The sequence below is a fragment of the Petaurus breviceps genome, unplaced genomic scaffold, assembly GCF_028583685.1.
Source record: "Petaurus breviceps papuanus isolate PSGF00001 unplaced genomic scaffold, PetGlider_PUasm1.0 186, whole genome shotgun sequence".
NCBI lineage: Eukaryota > Metazoa > Chordata > Mammalia > Diprotodontia > Petauridae > Petaurus > Petaurus breviceps.
Window position 1 is genome coordinate 16,950,008 of NW_027185798.1, and position 18,096 is coordinate 16,968,103.

General features: G+C 41.7%; 1 protein-coding gene across 3 annotated transcripts in view; it reads right to left on the reverse strand.

The window, feature by feature from the left end:
• ULK2 (unc-51 like autophagy activating kinase 2) overlaps positions 1 to 18,096 on the reverse strand; it is a 75,304-nt gene that overhangs the window by 31,748 nt on the left and 25,460 nt on the right. Inside the window, exons 7-13 of one of the 3 annotated variants that reach the window (XM_069089609.1) lie at positions 17,996 to 18,069; positions 16,839 to 16,943; positions 13,117 to 13,175; positions 12,617 to 12,699; positions 9,970 to 10,017; positions 9,531 to 9,619; positions 5,329 to 5,425 (exon numbers count right to left, since the gene is read on the reverse strand). In XM_069089609.1, coding sequence (XP_068945710.1) covers positions 5,329 to 5,425; positions 9,531 to 9,619; positions 9,970 to 10,017; positions 12,617 to 12,699; positions 13,117 to 13,175; positions 16,839 to 16,943; positions 17,996 to 18,069 — 555 coding nt within the window. Of the gene's footprint in view, positions 1 to 5,328; positions 5,501 to 9,530; positions 9,620 to 9,969; positions 10,018 to 12,616; positions 12,700 to 13,116; positions 13,176 to 16,838; positions 16,944 to 17,995; positions 18,070 to 18,096 lie in introns of all 3 variants that reach the window. The other 2 variants (XM_069089607.1, XM_069089608.1) reach the window with 2 other exon arrangements.

Consider the following 18,096-nt stretch of genomic DNA (forward strand, 5'->3'; position numbering starts at 1 on the left):
TGACCTTGGGCAAGTCACTTTACCCCAATTGCCCTACCTTCCCCCCTCCAAAAAGCAAAAAAAGAAAAAGAAAAAAGAAAAGAACACAAAAATGAAAGATTCCTTTTTCTCTCAGGAGGATTATATTCCATTTTGCTGAATGAATTAATTCTTGGTTGCAGGTTTGTATCTTTTGCCTTTTGGACATCATATTCCAAGCTCTTTGCTCTAAGTAGCAGTTGCCAAATCTTGTGTGAGTCTGTCTCCCTGGTATTTAAACTCTTTTTCCCAGAAGCACTATATTTTTTTCTGTGGCATTCCTTGGAGTTTTATTTTGGGGGATTTCTTTCGGTAGATGATGGTGGACTCTAATTTCACTTTGCCCTTTGATTCTAATAGTAGTTTTCATAATTTTTTTTGAAATATAACATCCAGGCTCTTTTTTTGATCACACCTTTCAAGGAATCAAATGATTTTTGTGCTTTTTTTCTCCCTCATCTGTTTGTTAGGTCAGTTTTTGATATGAGATACATCACTCTCTTTTACTTTTTTTTAGCCTTTTGAGTTTGTTTTTATATTTCTTATTGTCTTGTGAAATTATTACCTTCTGTTTAGTTCATTCTAATTTTCAGGGAGTCTGTTATTTAAGGAAGATTTTGCATTTCTTGTACCAAGCTGTTGGTTTTCCTTAAGTCTTTCCTTTAAGACTCTTATTTTATTTATTATGATATTTAAACTCTTGCTTCATTTCTTCTGGGAATTCGAGCTGGGTTAGTGGCTAAGCTGTGTTTTTCTTAAGGCTTTCCTCATAGAAAGTGTGGAGTTCTTCACTAGGTTTATTTGAGAGTTCCTGGATTCCTACGAGCACTGGATCAGGGTGTCTCATCTCTGTTGGCTCATCTGACAGCCTTGCTGCATGAATCGGGGTTATGAGCTAAAAAACAAGTTTCTGTACATTTCCAGACAGAACGTTAGGGCCGTGCTTGGTTCTGATCTACATTCCCTGGTAGTCTGCCTGCTGCCTTCTACAGGTACTGAGTGCTACATTCTTCAAGGCTCTCAAGAGGGTCCAGGCTAGTAAGCTGCAAACTTTCAGTGCCCCCTGCATACACCTGGCTCCAGGACAAAATGGGATTGCTGCTCTTGTGATCTAAGCTTTGCTGGCTCCCAATTCTGGTCTGCTTCTGGTGAGGCTGTGTAATAAGAATGTAAATTTTAAAGATCTTCCCTGCCCCTAGGCTAATGTGCACCTGAAGCCTGGGGTGGGGGAGGCTTGTTTTTCAGTTGATACTTTTTGATTGGCCAGTGGGTCCAAAAGGTTGTTACATTCTCTGAGCCAGTAGGAGGCTATATAAAGTCCTGATGTGCAGCTTTGTTTTGGGACTCACTTTGAGAAATGTTCTGTGATTTGATCTGAATTCTGGGAAGCCATTGTTGAGAGTCCCCCGGCTTTGAAAAACCCAGAATGTGGAAACCCAGATGTTGACTGGGTATGGATGTAATGGTTGGACAGTTTGGAAATCTGTCTACTTGATGTTTCTGTCTTGATAATTATGCCTGTTTACTTTGAGATTCAGGGTGCTGACCTTTTCTCCTGAACAAGGTAAACGATATATGTCTGACTGATTAAAGTAAGCTTGTTAACCCATTTTGAGTTGCTTTCCTTTAACAAAGCAGATCCAAGAACCTGTGGTGGTGGCAAACCCTGAGAATGCTTGGGGTGCTTGCTGCTACAGGCTGCCAGTAAACAGTTGCTGTCAGTTGGTTGAAAGGTTCTGTAAATTTGGCAGGACAAAAATTCAGGCTCAACACTGACCCGAGCTCCCTGCCCTGGTTACAAAGCATCAAGTCCTTTGGGCTAAGTCAGAGGTCCTGCTCTAGGATCAGTGACAGCTTCACTTTAGTTCCTTGTCCTTGACACTAATACACAGCCTCAGGGCCAAGGGATCCCTGGCCCCCTGGCCTGGCAGCCTCTGTCCTTACTAGATGCATGAGCTCATGCTTGGGTCAGAGCATCCCAGCTGCCAACTCCCTCTTATTACCCATGCTCAGATACACTACTCTAGGCTCCACCCCTCTGGATATCTTCCTATGCTGATGTGACCCACTGTGGCTTCTCCTTGCACTGGCCAACTGTCCATCACTGTGGCTCTTCCTCAGTCTTCGGTAAGGGAAAAGATGTCAGAGAGAACTAAGCTGTGCTGCTTCTTTCTGCTCCCAGAACACACATGAATGAACTGTGCCGTAATCATGAGTGGTCTCAACCCCATGACCTGTCCACTCCATGAGGGAAGTGAGGGACCATGGTTCTGGAATACTGCCCACGCTGCCAGCTGCTGGCTTTGTTTCATTTGGTTTTGCTTAATTGTTTTCCTTTGTTACAAGGGAAGGCTTACTGAGGGTAGTAGAGTATAGATCTAGAAATGAGTGATATAAAAACTAAGGCACCAATGCTTTTTTTTTTCTTTTTGGAGGGGGGAAGGCAGGGCAATTGGGGTTAAGTGACTTGCCCAAGTTCACACAGCTAGTTTTTGTGTTAAATATCTGAGGCCAGATCTGAACTCTGGTCCTCCTGACTCCAGGGCTAGTGCTCTATTCACTGTACCACCTAGCCACCCCAACACCAATACTTTTTTTTTAAAAAAAGCAAAGAGATTAAGAATATGAAAAGGGGGAAAATCTTTCTTTGTATGACTGTCAAAAAACCAGATAAAGCTGACAAAGCTACTTTGCTGTTAAACTCTGAGAGGGAAGTCAACATATATCACCATGTAAATTTTCTTTGGGAAAAAAAAACTTTGTATCAGATTTGTATGTGTATCCAAGATATACAGACGATAGACACATATATATACACACAAATAAAACTCTCTTTCTGTATATATATGTGTGTGTGTGTGTGTGTGTATATGTATCTATACACACACACATACATATATGTAATACACATTCACACACAGAACCAAAAGCTATTCTCCAATAGATAAGTTGTCAAAGGACAGGAACAGTTCTCAAAAGAATTGCATTCTATTAACTATGAGAAATGCTCCAATTCAGTAATTAATAAGACTATTGCACATCAAAGTAATCCCAAGGCTTTACCTCATATTCAGCAAACCGGAAAAGATGACAAAATATGGAAATAGTCAATGTTGAAGAGGTTGTGGGAAGATAGATACATCATTGCCTTGGGGGTGGAGATGTGAATTAGTACGGCCATTCTGTAAAGTAATTTGTAGGGAGGTGAGGTGGAGCAGTGAGTAAAGCGCTGGCCCCGGAGTCAGGAGGACCCGAATTCAGTTCTGGCCTCAGACACTTAACACCCACACACCAAAAAAAAAAAATCTAGCTGTGTGACCTTGGGCAAGTCACTTAACGCCAATTGCCCTCCAAGAAGCAAAAAAAAAAAATACAGCAATAAAGCTTATTAAAAAAAAAAAGATTCCAGAACCATCCCATGTAAGACACCAATGTGTCTACCCAAGCTAATGCTATTACGTCCATCCTTTACATGTAATCTTTGCTTCATTCACAATTATCACTGTAGTATAATCAAAACCGTGCCTTCTTAGCTTATCAATGAGAATTCTGAACATAATGGGTCTGATATTTTCCTGAACAAATTGTGTTTGAAATCCCTCCCTTGATATCACATATCATGGAAAGATATTTAATTGATCATGATTTGTGCTAATAAAGCCACACTAGTTGCTTCCTGTTATCTTTCGCTATTCTTAGCAGTTGCTAAATTGTTTAACAATTTGTTCCTGCATCTTACCAATCGACTATTTAGCTGACCAGACTAATCAGTCTCTTTAAAAAAAGTATAACATTTACCCTTACATGGGACTTCTGTTCTCATTTCTCAGATCTAATGGTGAAAATAACATCTGCCAATTCCCTAAGCAATCTAGGATATATGTTTTTAGACACTAGCAATTTGATGGTTCATTTTTATAAGAATCCCTTTTCCTGTATGGTTTGGATGATTTCTTTAACAGCTGAGACTTGATCTACTCACCTGTTTCCCAACCACATCAGTACCTGCGGGCACACTGCAAAGACATTCCTAGAATGCCATGTTACACTAGGGTTCTTCTTCTACTTTGGCCATCCTTTGTCAAATTCTGAAGGAAGGATGAATGTGGCAACAGATATGAAGGAAAGAGAAGAGTGGACGGTCTGCATGTCAGCATCCGCTACTTCCTGTGTATCTTCCTGGGTGCATATACTTTCTAGTTTTTTAGTCTTTCTAACTTAGCCTTCTACAACTACACTGGTTAAACCTTTACCTTTCTACCCTAATTTCCTTTTTTGTGGTTTCCCAGACACCTTTTTGAGGGGGGAAGTTCCCAATTTGGTTGAAAATTCCTTTTGTCCTTCCTGTAGCTCAACAAACTCCCTGAAGTCCTCCTTGGATGCTCTGCCATGAAAGGGAAGCAGCCATGTCAACCAAAGGTTATCTGATTCAAGCTGGAGAGGGTCTAACGGCATTGACCAATGAATTGCCAATGATCCAAGAACCAGACTCACCACACTAGTAAGGGCTGCTGACCCAGTGGCTCATCATGCCATGGTGATATTGGAGGGGACCTAGTCCAAGTTAGTGAAAGGCAGAAGTACAGTGAATTAGTGCAACTTTCAAAATGTACAAAATGTATCTTGTTCCCAAACTTACAGGTTTTTCTTTCTCACTTTCAAAGTTCTTTTTCCAAGACATCCTTCCTAACGATATACTAATCCTGGTTTTCACTGGCTTTCCTAAATTTCATTTTCTTTTCTACTTTCATAGGCAGCTGGTGGTGTAATGCATAGAGCATGGGGCTTGGAGTCAGGAGATTCCAAGAGTTCAAATTCAGCCTTCAGACACTTACTAGCTTGTGACCCTGAGCAAGACACTTAATCTGTTTACCTCAGTTTCTACATCAGTAAACCTGAAATCATAATAGCACCTATCTCCTGGAGTTATGGTAAAGATCAAATAGAATAGTATTTGTAAAAAATGAGCCCAGTGTCTGGGGCATAGTAAGTATTATATAAATGTTAATTATTCCCTTCCTTTCCTTTATTATTATATTGCACCTTCCCTTCCTTTATCTTTGAACAAAGAATACAATCGATTCATAATCATTTCTTCTAAAGTTTCCTTCTACCTTTAGATCCCAAACTAACTCTTGCTTGTTAGAAATCTAACCCTGGAACGTGATACAGCATTAGAGATCATCTAGTACATGAGTCCATTCTACAGACGGGGAGGCAGTTTGACTTAAAGTACCAGAAATATACAGATAGAGAAACTATTTTAAAGAACACGATATTCTTCAGTGCACAAACAGAAAGAATACTCACATGAGTGATCTGAGGAAATGTTATGTGGAACCAAAACAAAGTCGTCGGTGTCACAGGAGGAGTTCTTACTACTAGTACTGGCAGAATCTTTGGACACCTGCAGATAGTTAGGGGGACCCAAGGGAGGGGAAGATAAGTTGTCTTCCTGAATGTGCTGCATATCTGGAAGGGACTGAAGACGACAAAATTAACAACTAGCCCAATGACTAAATTCAAGCAACAACAAACACAATAAAACTATGAATATTCTAAACATTTTCACCAAAAAAGGGGCCAGGGCAAAATTTTAATACGAGATTTTACAAGTTCCTATTTTTAAAGTTTTCCATTTAGAAAGAAAAATGAAGTTATCTTTGCCCATATATCCTATTTAAAGGTTTCTAAAAATAATGACCAAGCTGGGTCCCAAAGGAAAGATATGGAATGGGACCTCCTCCAATTCTTTGTGGAGGTGAGGAAACATGAGTGTGCAACACTGCTGAGGATGTGAGACTTTTCCAAGGTGTTGGCTAGTTTTGCTGATCTGGTTTTTTTTCTTTATTATAAGGGATAGCAAAGAAGGCTGGAAGAAGGGCAGGAAAAAAAATGGGAAATACAGGTGAGAAGGGGGAAAAACTATATATTTTAAAGTTGTTGGGACACCTTCAGAAAATTTTATGTAGTTTATAGGAAGTAGCCAAAGATTTTAAACTTAGGACATTCAGAGAAGTTTCACCATAAAAGAACTAAACTAAAAGAAACATTCAGAGTGACAATGTTTCTACATATAAAATGAAAAAAATGGAAATTCATAACCTTGGGTTGTTTCAAAGACTAGACAAAGTACAAGGAACAGGGACATTTAAAATTTCAAGTTTCATCGATAACAACAGAACTGAAACTTTGGAAAGCCTTTCCAATTTTGTTTTGTGTAGTAATCAGCAAGAGATCCCAGCACAAAGCAATCCAGTTCAGGTTCCAAGTGCCATTAGGCAACAAGCTAGGCATTTACCTGATCCAAGAATCCCAACTCTAATGGACAGGTTATAACCTACTGACCTTCTAGATTAAACAAACGTTCCCACATGCTCACTACCCAGAATTCCCATGACTACCTGGAGGGTTCTACAAGGTGAGAATACTGGAGTCACTGTAACTAGCTTCCAAGGAGATCAGACTGTGGATCATCTCTGAGCAGCGGGATCTTCCACCCACCCCAGTCAGGTCTGTATAAGACCCATGCTGCTCAAGTACTAGACACAGCCTACATCTGGCTCATTTCCCCAAGGCTGCAGCATCTTTCCTCCTAGCCCAGTCCAGTGTTCAAAGTTCTATCCAGGCATTTGGCCTAGCACAGACCCTTGAGTCCCTCAAAAATCGGAACCTTTCTCTCCACAAAGCCTAAGCCTCTTCCTTCCTAGCATATCCACTTTCTCTAGGAGACCCCTTTCCCAAAGAATCTACTGAAACTCTGCTTACCCTTTGGGGACAAATAAGCCCCAGACTTAGATGACCCTAGGCTTGTCTTTGAGGAGCTCAATGTCATCAAAAATTCAGCAAGAGAGGATGGAACCCAAAGAGCATCAGGATTCAGGAGGGTTACCAAGCTTCAAAATTCAATTAGGGGCTGCCTTAATAGTAAGGGAAAGGGCATGGTGCAGAGGACTGAAGGTGAACCTCTGGTCCAAAGAGCCCAACCTCCTATCTACTTGCTATTAAAGTGACCTTTAATTCAATGTGTCTTTCATTTTATGTAACAGCAATTCATTTATTTATAGGAAAATAGGTTTCTCTGAAATAGGTCCTTGTGTTTTATTTGATACAATAATTTTGTAGAATTGTTTCAGAGCAAACCTTTCAAAGATGTCTTATTTTAGGAAGTCGAGTGAAATTAGGACCAACCAGCAATTGTTTAACAAAGGAGGGGAAGGAACCTCCCAAACACTAACAATGGAGGCAACAGCCACAACTTATCACCCTCACATTTGCATGGGAACTTTTATGGAATTTTAACAATTTTACCAGGGTAAAGTGTGAGGAAATAGTGAATTAGGCATTTGAAAATGCTGGGCTAGAGATGAGATCATAGTTTATTCCTTGTCAAGGTGGCTTTTGGTATCTCTTATAAAAATAGTGGGCCTATTCATCCAATTTAACTAACATTCATTAAGTATCAGAGTATAAGGCACTGTATTGAGATAATACGGTGACAAAAATATGGCCCCTGCATTCAGAGAGCTTACGTTCTAAATGGGGAAGACAAATAAAACATCCATGCAGGTGACAGAACATGACAGAATAATCTGAGCAAATAAAGATCATAAAACTTCTGGGGGGCTGGTCAAGGAGGAAGAAGCAGAGCTGTGAGAAGGCTTCCCAATGCAAGGAAGCAGAAAATGTCAAGAGGTACAAAGATAGAGGGCATTCCAGGCCAGAACACCAAAGCTGGCAGCAGGAGGACAGACAGGCTGGGAAGGAGAGTTTATAGGAGATGGAGGCTGGAGGGAAACAGGGACAAGCCGAGGGGTTTGTCGTAAAGGTACCAAAGATTTCTAAGTGTAGTGAGTGACGTGGTAGGGCCTATGCTTTAAGAAGGTCATTTTGGCAGCTGTGAAGAGTATGAACAGGAGGAGAGAAAATGGAAACAGGAAAACCAGTCAGCAGGCTATCATTAAGAGGCAAGCAGAATCTGAACTAGGACAATGGTCGAATGAGGAGAGAGAAGGGATCAGTGCAAGAGACTGGGGGGCATAAGTGGCACTCCTGGGTCCCTGCCTGCATACAGGGAGGACAGAGCTGAAGGAAGATTTTAAGGATAAGCTAAGAGAGCTGGAAAAATGGCAACACATTCAGCAGAAGCAGGGAAATCTGGTAGAGTAGTGCTGGGGAGACAATGAATTCTCTAATAAAAAGAACATGTACACCCATCATCCCATTTCCTTTTCTCTCCTCTAACTTCAGGGACTAGTGCTTAATACTTTCTGATAGAGAAATTTCTCACCCAAAGTTACCAAGCATCTCAGCTACTAATAGACAAGCACAGAGGAAATCCACCACAATTATATTAACTGGTATTCAAATGAAGTTTCCCCCCACTGCTACCACCAGCCTCTTTTTATTCCACTAAGTCACACCCTCAAATCCTGGCTGCAGGTGTGGCCCCTATACTGTCTTCTTCCACTCTGGGGCTCTGACATCCCTATTTCTCTGCTGACACTGGTGTCTCCTTCAAATCACATGGAGCCTGCCTGCACAGACCAAACCAGTCCCCTCCATCCACATATTCTCTCCCAAGCCCTGCCCGGCCACTGGCCCTCTCTAACAGAACCCTGCATCTCACCTGGCTTCCCTTTCTGCACCCTGTTTACTGCACCACTCTTTCATGACCTTAGCATGTACTCCCACCAGTTAATCTCTAGCCCTGCCACACTAAAATAGGATCTGACTCTCCAGCCAGGATGTGCCCCAGGATGGACTGGACTACATTTTTCTTTCCTCTTTAAAAAAAAAAATTCAGAAGGGTCAAAGCTTGGCACAACTACTGCTATTAGCCTTGTGGTTCTCCTGAAGGAAACGGGACAGAAGGAAGAGGCATTGCACTAGTTTCAGAAGCAGGTTAAATATTTTCTTCAGCACTACAACTGGGCAGCAGCATCCAGTGTAAGCCCCAGTGTACTGGGGCTGTGAGTTTCTGGGAAAGTCCCCTGCTAGAGCAAAACCCTCTGTCTCTCTTTCCAGCTTGAGTTTGGCAAGTAAGACAAAAATCCACAGCCTAAATAATGCTGGTCCAGGGTAGAGCCAGTCCTTGGGGCACAGAGTTCTGAAAAAATCAAAGAATGACCATGATTCCAGCAGTGTGAGAGAAAGTGCCAGGCTGGGGAGAAAAACAGGAAAAGTGACAGGCAGGAAGAGCAAGCAGGTTATGGGGCCAGAGCAGCTAGAAATCCTAAGAAAGGAGAGAGGATCTGGTCGGGACATTTGAGTGATAACAGTCGTGAAGATGAAGATGACTTGAAGCTGCAGAACAAGGGAGACAAGTCTGGACAGAAGCAATTTTATGGGGATCAGCAAATGTTGTTAAGATGCTGGCTCAAAGACTGCTCCTGAACCACTGCGAATCCTTTATGACACAGATGGTTAAATCTGAATTTACAACATCTTATAAACAGTCACATGCGGCTACAGACTCTATAAAATTATTTTAAAGGTAAATCAGAACTCACTGGCGGAGAAGCAAAGCGGCAAGATGGAGAGCTACCACAAGAACTGCCAGAAACTGAACCGGCGTAGATGGGCACTGGCACCGGGCAGGCTGGAGGAGAAAACAGAGAGGGAGGTCACTCACTCTCAAATTTAGCGTCTGAATTCTCCAATATGAAAACACTGAAAACTGTTTCAACATAGTGCTGCACCTGTCTCTCAAAAAACAGCATTTACCCATCAAAACTCATGGGAAATTCATTTAAAATGGGGTCAATTTTTCAATTCCCCAAGACAAAAAAATTCTATTGGGGTGGAAGGGGAAGAGAAAGAAAACCTTCTACTAAGAAACCTTCTGGCACCTAAAGAGAAGTTTCAGCCAGACTATGATGAACATGTGATTTCCCTCAGGTAATCACTCCCAAGCCAGCATCATCCTACTGAATAAATGCATCTACTTACATTTCTTAACTGGAACTTGCTCAAGAAAAGGATGGCTAAAAAATGCTTCTGTAAGACAAAAAAACAAGAGTTTTCTCAGACAAGCCCCTATAAGTATAGCCCCATAAAGCAGGTAAGCGGTAGGATCCCCAATAATGCAACAAGATGCTTCTGATTCCTTCAGTATGATGGTTTTATTTTCCTAATCAAAACCTTTTTAAAAAAATAATCAGAGGGGCAGCCAGGTGGCGCAGTGAGTAAGAGCGCCGGCCCCAGAGTCGGGAGACCTGGGATCGGTTCCAGCCTCTGATACTCAGCACCCATACAAAAATAATAATAACTGGCCATTTAACCTTGAGCAAGTTACTTAGCCCCAATTGCTTAGAGGTGGCCAGGTGGTGCAGTGAGTAAGAGCGCGCTGGCCCCAGTGTCGGGAGACCTGGGATCGGTTCCAGCCTCTGATACTCAGCACCCATACAAAAATAATAATAACTGGCCGTTTAACCTTGAGCAAGTTACTTAACCCCAATTGCTTTAAAAAAAAAAAAAGGAATGGCTAGGTGGCACAGTGAATAGAGCACTGGCCCTGGAGTCAGAAGGACCTGAGTTCAAATCCGGCCTCAGACACTTAACACAAAAACTAGCCATGTGACCCTGGGCAAGTCACTTAGCCCCAATTGCCCTCCAAAGAGCAAAAAAAATTTAATAATAATAATCAGGCTATGAGAATATCCCTGCTAGAAAATTTTAAAACAAAGATATCATTCATGGATTTGCAAAAGCAGTTTTTTCCATCACAAACAAAATTTTTAGTTCTAAGATCACTTGAACACGTAATTTTTCTTCTGTCCATTTTCACTCTTTTCTAAGGAAATCTTGTTGAAGACCTTAAGTTAGAAATATGTCTATAAGCTTTTGCCAAGGACTAGATCAGACTATTGCCGCTGTTTTTCACTATCTAATGAAAAGAGAATCTGGCAGCTGGATTGTACAATATAGTCTCTTCAATTCCAGTTTGGAATAGAAGAATTTTGGAATTTGCAGCTGGTTTCACAGTAATTCTCCTGAATTTTGTTGATCCAATTAATTGTTCCTATTTTCCATAACAAAAACATTTGCATTTATTAGAGTCACCACACATATACTGTAGTAACCACTGAGTGTCTGAGAATACATCCAAAATAATCTCTAACTATTAAACTGGGATAATACCCTATGTAACAAAGCACTTTGATACCTCTTCCTCGACATACTATACAACCTTCTACCTGGCATGACTCTGTTGACCTTATCTCCCCTTCATGTCCATTCATACATTTCGTTCATACTTTTCACTATCCTCACAGCATCTAGTAACACTGAAAATAATATAGATTTTTCTAAGACAAAAAAGGAACTGCAAGCTGAAATCTGATATTCACAATATTTACCACTTAACAAAAAAGTCTTATAGTTCTTTGGTTTTGGAGGCAGGCAGATCCTGGACAGGACCTGTGACTTCACTATGTGGTAGATAATTAATAATAACTGAGGAAATAATCTGAGCTATACAATTTATTAACAAAACAGGCATAATAAACAGGTCAATGGACTCCCAAGAGGTCTAAAGACCCTGAATACACAGAGTGAGAAAGTAATTAGGTAATCCGATTTCTAATTGGAGGAAAGACCAAGGCCTTTCCAAGTTGGGGGGCGAGGGGGGAAGAAAGAGCAAACAGTTCCCTAAAATCAGAAAATTAGGTGTCCCCCCAACTGTCTCTATTCAATCAAAGGAACACAGAAACAATAACTGATTGACCAGTACAGGGCCAGTTGTCTGATAAGACATGGGTTGTGTGAGATGCATAATTGTGAGAAAGCTCCTTGCATGGATCTTCAGATCTGGCATAACCTAGGTCCTTGGTTAAGGATCTCTGGGAGATCCTTACAGGGAGAGGTGGTCGAGCTACCCATAAAGTTATCTCTCAGTTCCCATGATTGAATAAATTTTCCTACAAGCCAAAAATTGGACTAGACCCATAATTGAACAGAAAGAAAACTGATCTAGCTCCCGAACTGAGTCACAAAATTAAATGAGTGGGGTTCCCTCAATGTTTACAAATGGTAGAGGACAGTGTTTCTCAAACTGTGCTACACAAGGAACTCTGGAACATCCCAACCTGTTTTTGTTTTTTTTTTAAAATACACCACATGTTAATAGGCATTAAAAATAGAGAATTTTACTACAAGGGTTCTGCCAAAGTTCTGTTTAAACTGTGGAAAGACTCGGGAACCCCTGGTGGAAGGAATTCCCAGCAAAGAAGCTCCCCCTGGCACTACAGGTTGGTGTCTGCTCTGCACCTCACTGTCTTAGAGAGCTGCAGTCACAGAGCTGATGTGTGCTAGGGATGGGGCTGAAATCCAAGGTATCCTGCCTCTCCTAGCCACTCCCTCCGGGGCCACTTCTCCACACAGCTTCCGATTTTGCTTAACTGTTTTTCTCTGTTATGAGGAAGAATTCCTATGGGGAAAGAGGAATTGGAAGGAAGCAAATGGTATAACAAAAAGCATCCACAAAATAAGTTTTAAAACTTCACTAGAAAATACATTGGTCATGATGAATATATAAACCCAATTTAGTCACTTCATTATGAACATTAAAAAGCCCAAAGAAATGTACATTACATACCAAAGTCCATTCTGTCCTTCTGATTTCTCTGAAGCAAACCCAACAGAAGATTAGCCAAATATGGTGATGTTTCTCTGGGGATACTAAGAGAAAGGGGGGGAAAGATATTGAATATGTTGGTGAATTGTAGGGAGGAAAAGGCCTCATTAGTAAAAGGGGAGTCAAAAGAGTCTGAGGACTTGAGGGCAGGGTGGGGAGAGGATAATGGGTTGTGCTGGACATATTGAATTCGAGATATCTACATACAGGGCATCCCATGTGAAATGTCCAAAAGGCAGTCAGTGATGTGAGACCAGATCTCAAAAGAAAGACTAGGCCTAAGTCTGGTAATCATCTGAATAGTATGATACTCAAACCCATGAAAATTGGTTAACTGCACTTAAGCAAATGAAATTCTGGGTGCAAATAGCAGTACTTAAAATTAATCTAAAAATATGCATCAAAAATAAAATCCTCAATTTTCAGATATTTAAAACCTTCAGTTTAACAAAAACACATACCTAGGAATCAAACTTCTGTTCTTTTCATAAAACATCCTCAAGTCTTGTGGACTATTGGCCTATAGGAAAAAAAGGGAAGAAAACAGTTAATGTCAATCTCCTCATCAGACAAAAGGCTTAAAATGCTTTTCTACAACCTGGGATCAATACTAGTCTTACTACAAAGGCTACACAGTCTGCATGTTAACAGATGGTCCCACTGCACACAAGCTGCCTTGCAGGACCATGACCACATCCCAATCTTTCCTTTGCCTTGGCCCACTAATTTCACCAAGTTGATCCCTCTTCAGATGAGTATGGAATGTTGGTGACAAGTGAGAGGATTTCATCTCTGCCTCCAGTTCAGAATGCCAATATGATCTCTGCCACCAGAAAACTGGGGCAAAATGATCATCTGCCCAAAGAAATATATTTACATGAACAATTCAGAATCACAATTATAAGACTTTAAATGGGAGCAGGGAGAAATCGGAACAATATTCTACTTAAGCTTAATGCCTAACCAAATCCACCTCACATCATATGCAGTCTTTTCCAGGGATTAACGAATGTGGCAAATTAAACTGATATTTGTGACCTAGGAACACAACCTGGGCCTCTTCTTGGTTAGAGTACAATCAAGCAGCTGCTGTTACCTCTATTTCTCAGAACCTGGCTACACTCCTACCTCAGGTCAACATCGCCCTCACTTTTTAGAGATGTGCAACAAACGTGTTTTAAAAGAGCTTTTCCGTATACAAAGCAGAATACAAAAGGAGAACTGCATGAAAACTGCAAATCTCAACCTGGTTCTTTCAAAAAGTAGATAATATATTTCACACACTGCTCCCACCAGCTATGGGGAGGCTTCAAAATGTTTCAATCGCCCTCCCCTCCTCCAAATTCTCCCAATGAAAAATCAAAAGAAAAAAATCTTTGCAACTAATACACAATCAAACAAATGTACAAAACTACCATGTTGGAAAATGTCTCTCTCTCTGCGCCCTACGGCCATCGTCTCTATCAGGATATGAGTAACATCGTGTTTCATCGAAGGTCCCTCTGAAAACACAGCTGGTCATTACACTAAGAGTTCCAAGGTCTTTCCAAAATGCCTTTCTTGACAGTGTGTTGTCTATAAAGCAGGCCTGCATAACCTGCGGCCCTCCAAAGGATTTCAGAAAACTTCCTGTTTTTTGCAGCCACCAGAAATCCTTTAGCGGGCTGCAGGTCGTACAGGCCTGAAATAAACTTTCCTCCTGGTTGTTCACTTCGTTCTGCTTTGGTTCATACCACCCAGAATGCTCTGAAATTCCCTCATCATTTCTTATCTATTACACTCATACATCCTTTGTTCAGTGCCGATAAGCACCCCTCCTCTTTATCACCCAGATTCCAGTTCTTTGCTTTTCTTTTTTCCCTTTTTGATTTCCCCTTCAAGCACAGGAATTCTATTTTGCTTGTGACTATTATTAATTCCCAGTATTATCCTACCCTCAACTTCTACCCCTTCCTATTTTCACTTATTTCTCTATTGCACTGATATATTTCTACAACAAACTCTGTATATTCAATTGCCCCCTTTCAGATAGAGATGACATTCATTTGATGCCCCCTCTGCCTCTCCCTTCCTCCACATTTTTTTTTGGAGGGGGGAGGGCAGGGCAATTGGCATTCAACGACTTGTCCAAGGTCATACAGCTAGTAAGTGTGTCAAGTGTCCAAGGCCAGATTTGAACCGAGGTCCTCCAGAATCCAGGGGTGGGGCTCTAGTCACTGTTCCACCCAGGTGCCCCCCCCCCCCCCCCCATTTGTATAGTTTGCTTCTCATTCATTTCAACACCAAGAAATACTGAGTCCATGTCTGTTCTTCCTTTCTGAGCTCCTTCTGGTGCTCTCCCTTCTTTTTTCCCCCTGAAGCCCTCAGAACAGAACCAATGCCCACCCCGGCGCTGCTTCCCTTGTGCAGAGGAAGCCATGAAGGTTCAGAAGGAACACTGGCTTCTGCTGTCCCCACTGCTGTCCCCACCAGCCCAGCACCACACCAGAGCCCTTTGCAGCCGCTCCAATCCCTCTTCACTGGCTCAGGTTTGCATCTCAAAGCTGCCCCTCAGCTCTGGCATGAAGGTCTTCCTTCCGTTTCCAGGCCCTTGATCATGCTCTCCTGCAGGCCAAGTCACTCCTCTTGGTCACAGGCTTCTCTCTTCTGCCTTTGGCTCAATGCTCTACTCCAAGAGCTCTCGTTCATGATCGAGGCGGCCAGGTCTGGGCTCCTTGCTACTTCCTGGATGGCTACAATACTTTTTCCTTGCCATAGAAGCTCCAGATTCTGTGATTATGGCGTACCTGATACCTTCCTTTGGGGTTTCTTTCAGGAGGTGATTAGTGGACTCTATCTTTGCTTTCTAATGCTAACAGATCTGGGAAGTTTTCACTTATGAATTCTTGAAATATAGTATCCAGACTCTTTTAATCCTGGTTTTAGGGAGCCTGGTGATTCTTAAATTACCTCTTCTTGCCTGTTTTCCACATAAGATATCTCACATTTTCTTCTATTTATTGCCATCTTTTGTTTTTGTTCTAATACTTCTAGTTTCATAGAGTTACTATTCTAGTTTGCAGAGTCTATTACTTGTATACAGTTCACCATATTTTCTTCCATGCCCTAAGCTCTCCTTCCAATTCTTTATTCTGTTTCAATTTTTAAATCTCTTGTTTCATTTCTGGGTCATAAAATACTTGTGAAAAATCCATGTTTCTTTGATTCTATTTATAGCTTAATCTCTCCTTTTGGGGGTATCTTTAGATCTACAATAATTTTAATGCTAATTGGTGTCTTATTTTTTTTTAATTGGTGTCTTCTTACCAAACTTCAACTTTAGTTCTTGAATTGGGGCTTTGTGCCTGGGCAAGGCTCAGCTGCCTGCAGCACTCCTAGGCAAGGTGGTCAGCTCTGTCTAGTCTAGCCTTGGATCACATGGGTGCCTGCACTTTCCTCCACCTCCCCAGCTGGATCCCCCCACATCTTCAGGATCTCCTATGACGCATCAGGCCTGGGTGCTAGGGGCCCTGGAGACCCTGGTGCTTGAATTCTCCAGATATGAGCACTACCATTTTAGACACTATGGCCAGGGCTTCCATGGTCTCTACCCTACGTTTTCCTATGTCTCTGGAAGGAGTCCTCCAGGACATCATGTGTCTGTGGACTGTCTCTATTTGCCCAAGGGGACTTGCTAGCACACTGCCTGTGCTGATGTTGACTTTGCTGGTGGATCCCTATAGGGGATGCCTATAGGCTTCAGGTTGATTGATATTCTGTGCACTTCTGGAACAGAAGAAGTCATGTACTGTAATTTTTCACTGGGTTTCTTAACAATTATTTGGTCCAATGAGAATGTCAGGTTTTTGCTAATGGTGGGATGTAGCAGTTAGTCATTCTGCCTCCACTCAGGTAGTCATCTGGAAATCCTGATGTTTCCTTCTAACTCCTGCTAGCTTCATTTGTGAAAAGCCCAGCTGGTAGGGGCAGGAGGAAGGGCAGGAGAGAGTTCTGATGAGGCTCAAATTGTTTCTGTCCCTCAACAGTAACCAAGACTAAGAACCAATCTGGCTCCTCCTTCTAACCTCTCTGAGTCAAATGAACACTACGACCTTCAGGACAGAAGGAAGAGAGCTTGGGAACATGACGGAAGGGTCCACCAGAACAAAAGACAATCCAGAGCGAAGCAGTAGCAAAACTGTGCTACCTGAAAAGGGGGCTTTCCAACCAGGCACTGATAGATCACAGTTCCTATGCTCCACAAGTCAGCCTTGGCGTCATAGTGTTGAGACATAATAACTTCAGGAGCCTAGACAAGAGAAAAACCCAGAAGGCAAGGTATTACTGGCATGATACTCATCTCTACTGCCCACCACCAATTAAATCACAAAACTTCTAACTTTCCAAATATGCCATCAAGAACTGCCCGTCCATCTGGGAATTTTTTGTCTATTTTAACTAATTGTTAAAATTCTCTTCAGTAAAATATAATCATGAAGATAAAACTATCCCAAAAAGAAAACAAGTTTTGTTATCACACTAAATACAAATTACTCTTGAATTATCCAGTTTCCAACCACTCAAATTCTGGCTGGCTGCCAGGTTGCAATCCCCTGTGACAGAGCTGATGAAGACGGACATTAAATTCATTTCCCAGGCCTGGGAAGCTTGAAATTGTAAAGGCAGAGTGCTGTATACGGTATGTGCTACCGATTCTCTCAGACACCTGTCAATCCAATCTCCAAGTGGGGCACCAGAGGACTCCTACCCAACAGAGAAGTCCTGGACTCCAGGAGTGCCTTTAAGTCCAAGCTTATTTGCCACATCTCAAGTGGATACATTTTCTAAGTGCCTCTGTGACCAATGCTCTAATATTATCCACAAATAAAATGAAGTTACATGGAAAGAACACAGGGAGAGGGAGAAGAAAAACCTGTTCCTGATGTGGAGAAAGTGCTCCAAAGTGCTAAAAAAATCCTGTGTTTTGTTTTCTAAAGGTATTTTTAGGCATAGCATCAACCATGCCTTAGATCTCCCTGAACCCCTCCAGGAAGCTTTCATCCCAGAAAACTGGGGAGATCACTTTCTGAAGGGCAACATTTTTCTACCACCTCCCATTATAAAGGTGTGCTTTATAAAAATTCATTTTACAACTTCGCTGGAAGCTATCTATTTACTGAAGTGAGAAACGTCTACAAAGCACTACTAGTTTGTGATGTTACACTCACCCTGCTAGAGCCTATTATAAAACCAGATGTATGATCTCTATCATTACATCCTTTCTGAAGAAAGCGAGCGCTTACTTCTCACTCACATTACCCAAGATCTACAGTTTTTAACAGACACAGCTATAAGACTCACCATATACATAGGAGATCCGCACAGGGTGGCAGCCATCATGTTACTATGCAGGTAACGAGCAAAACCAAAGTCCGCTATTTCGAGCAATGAGAGGAAAATGA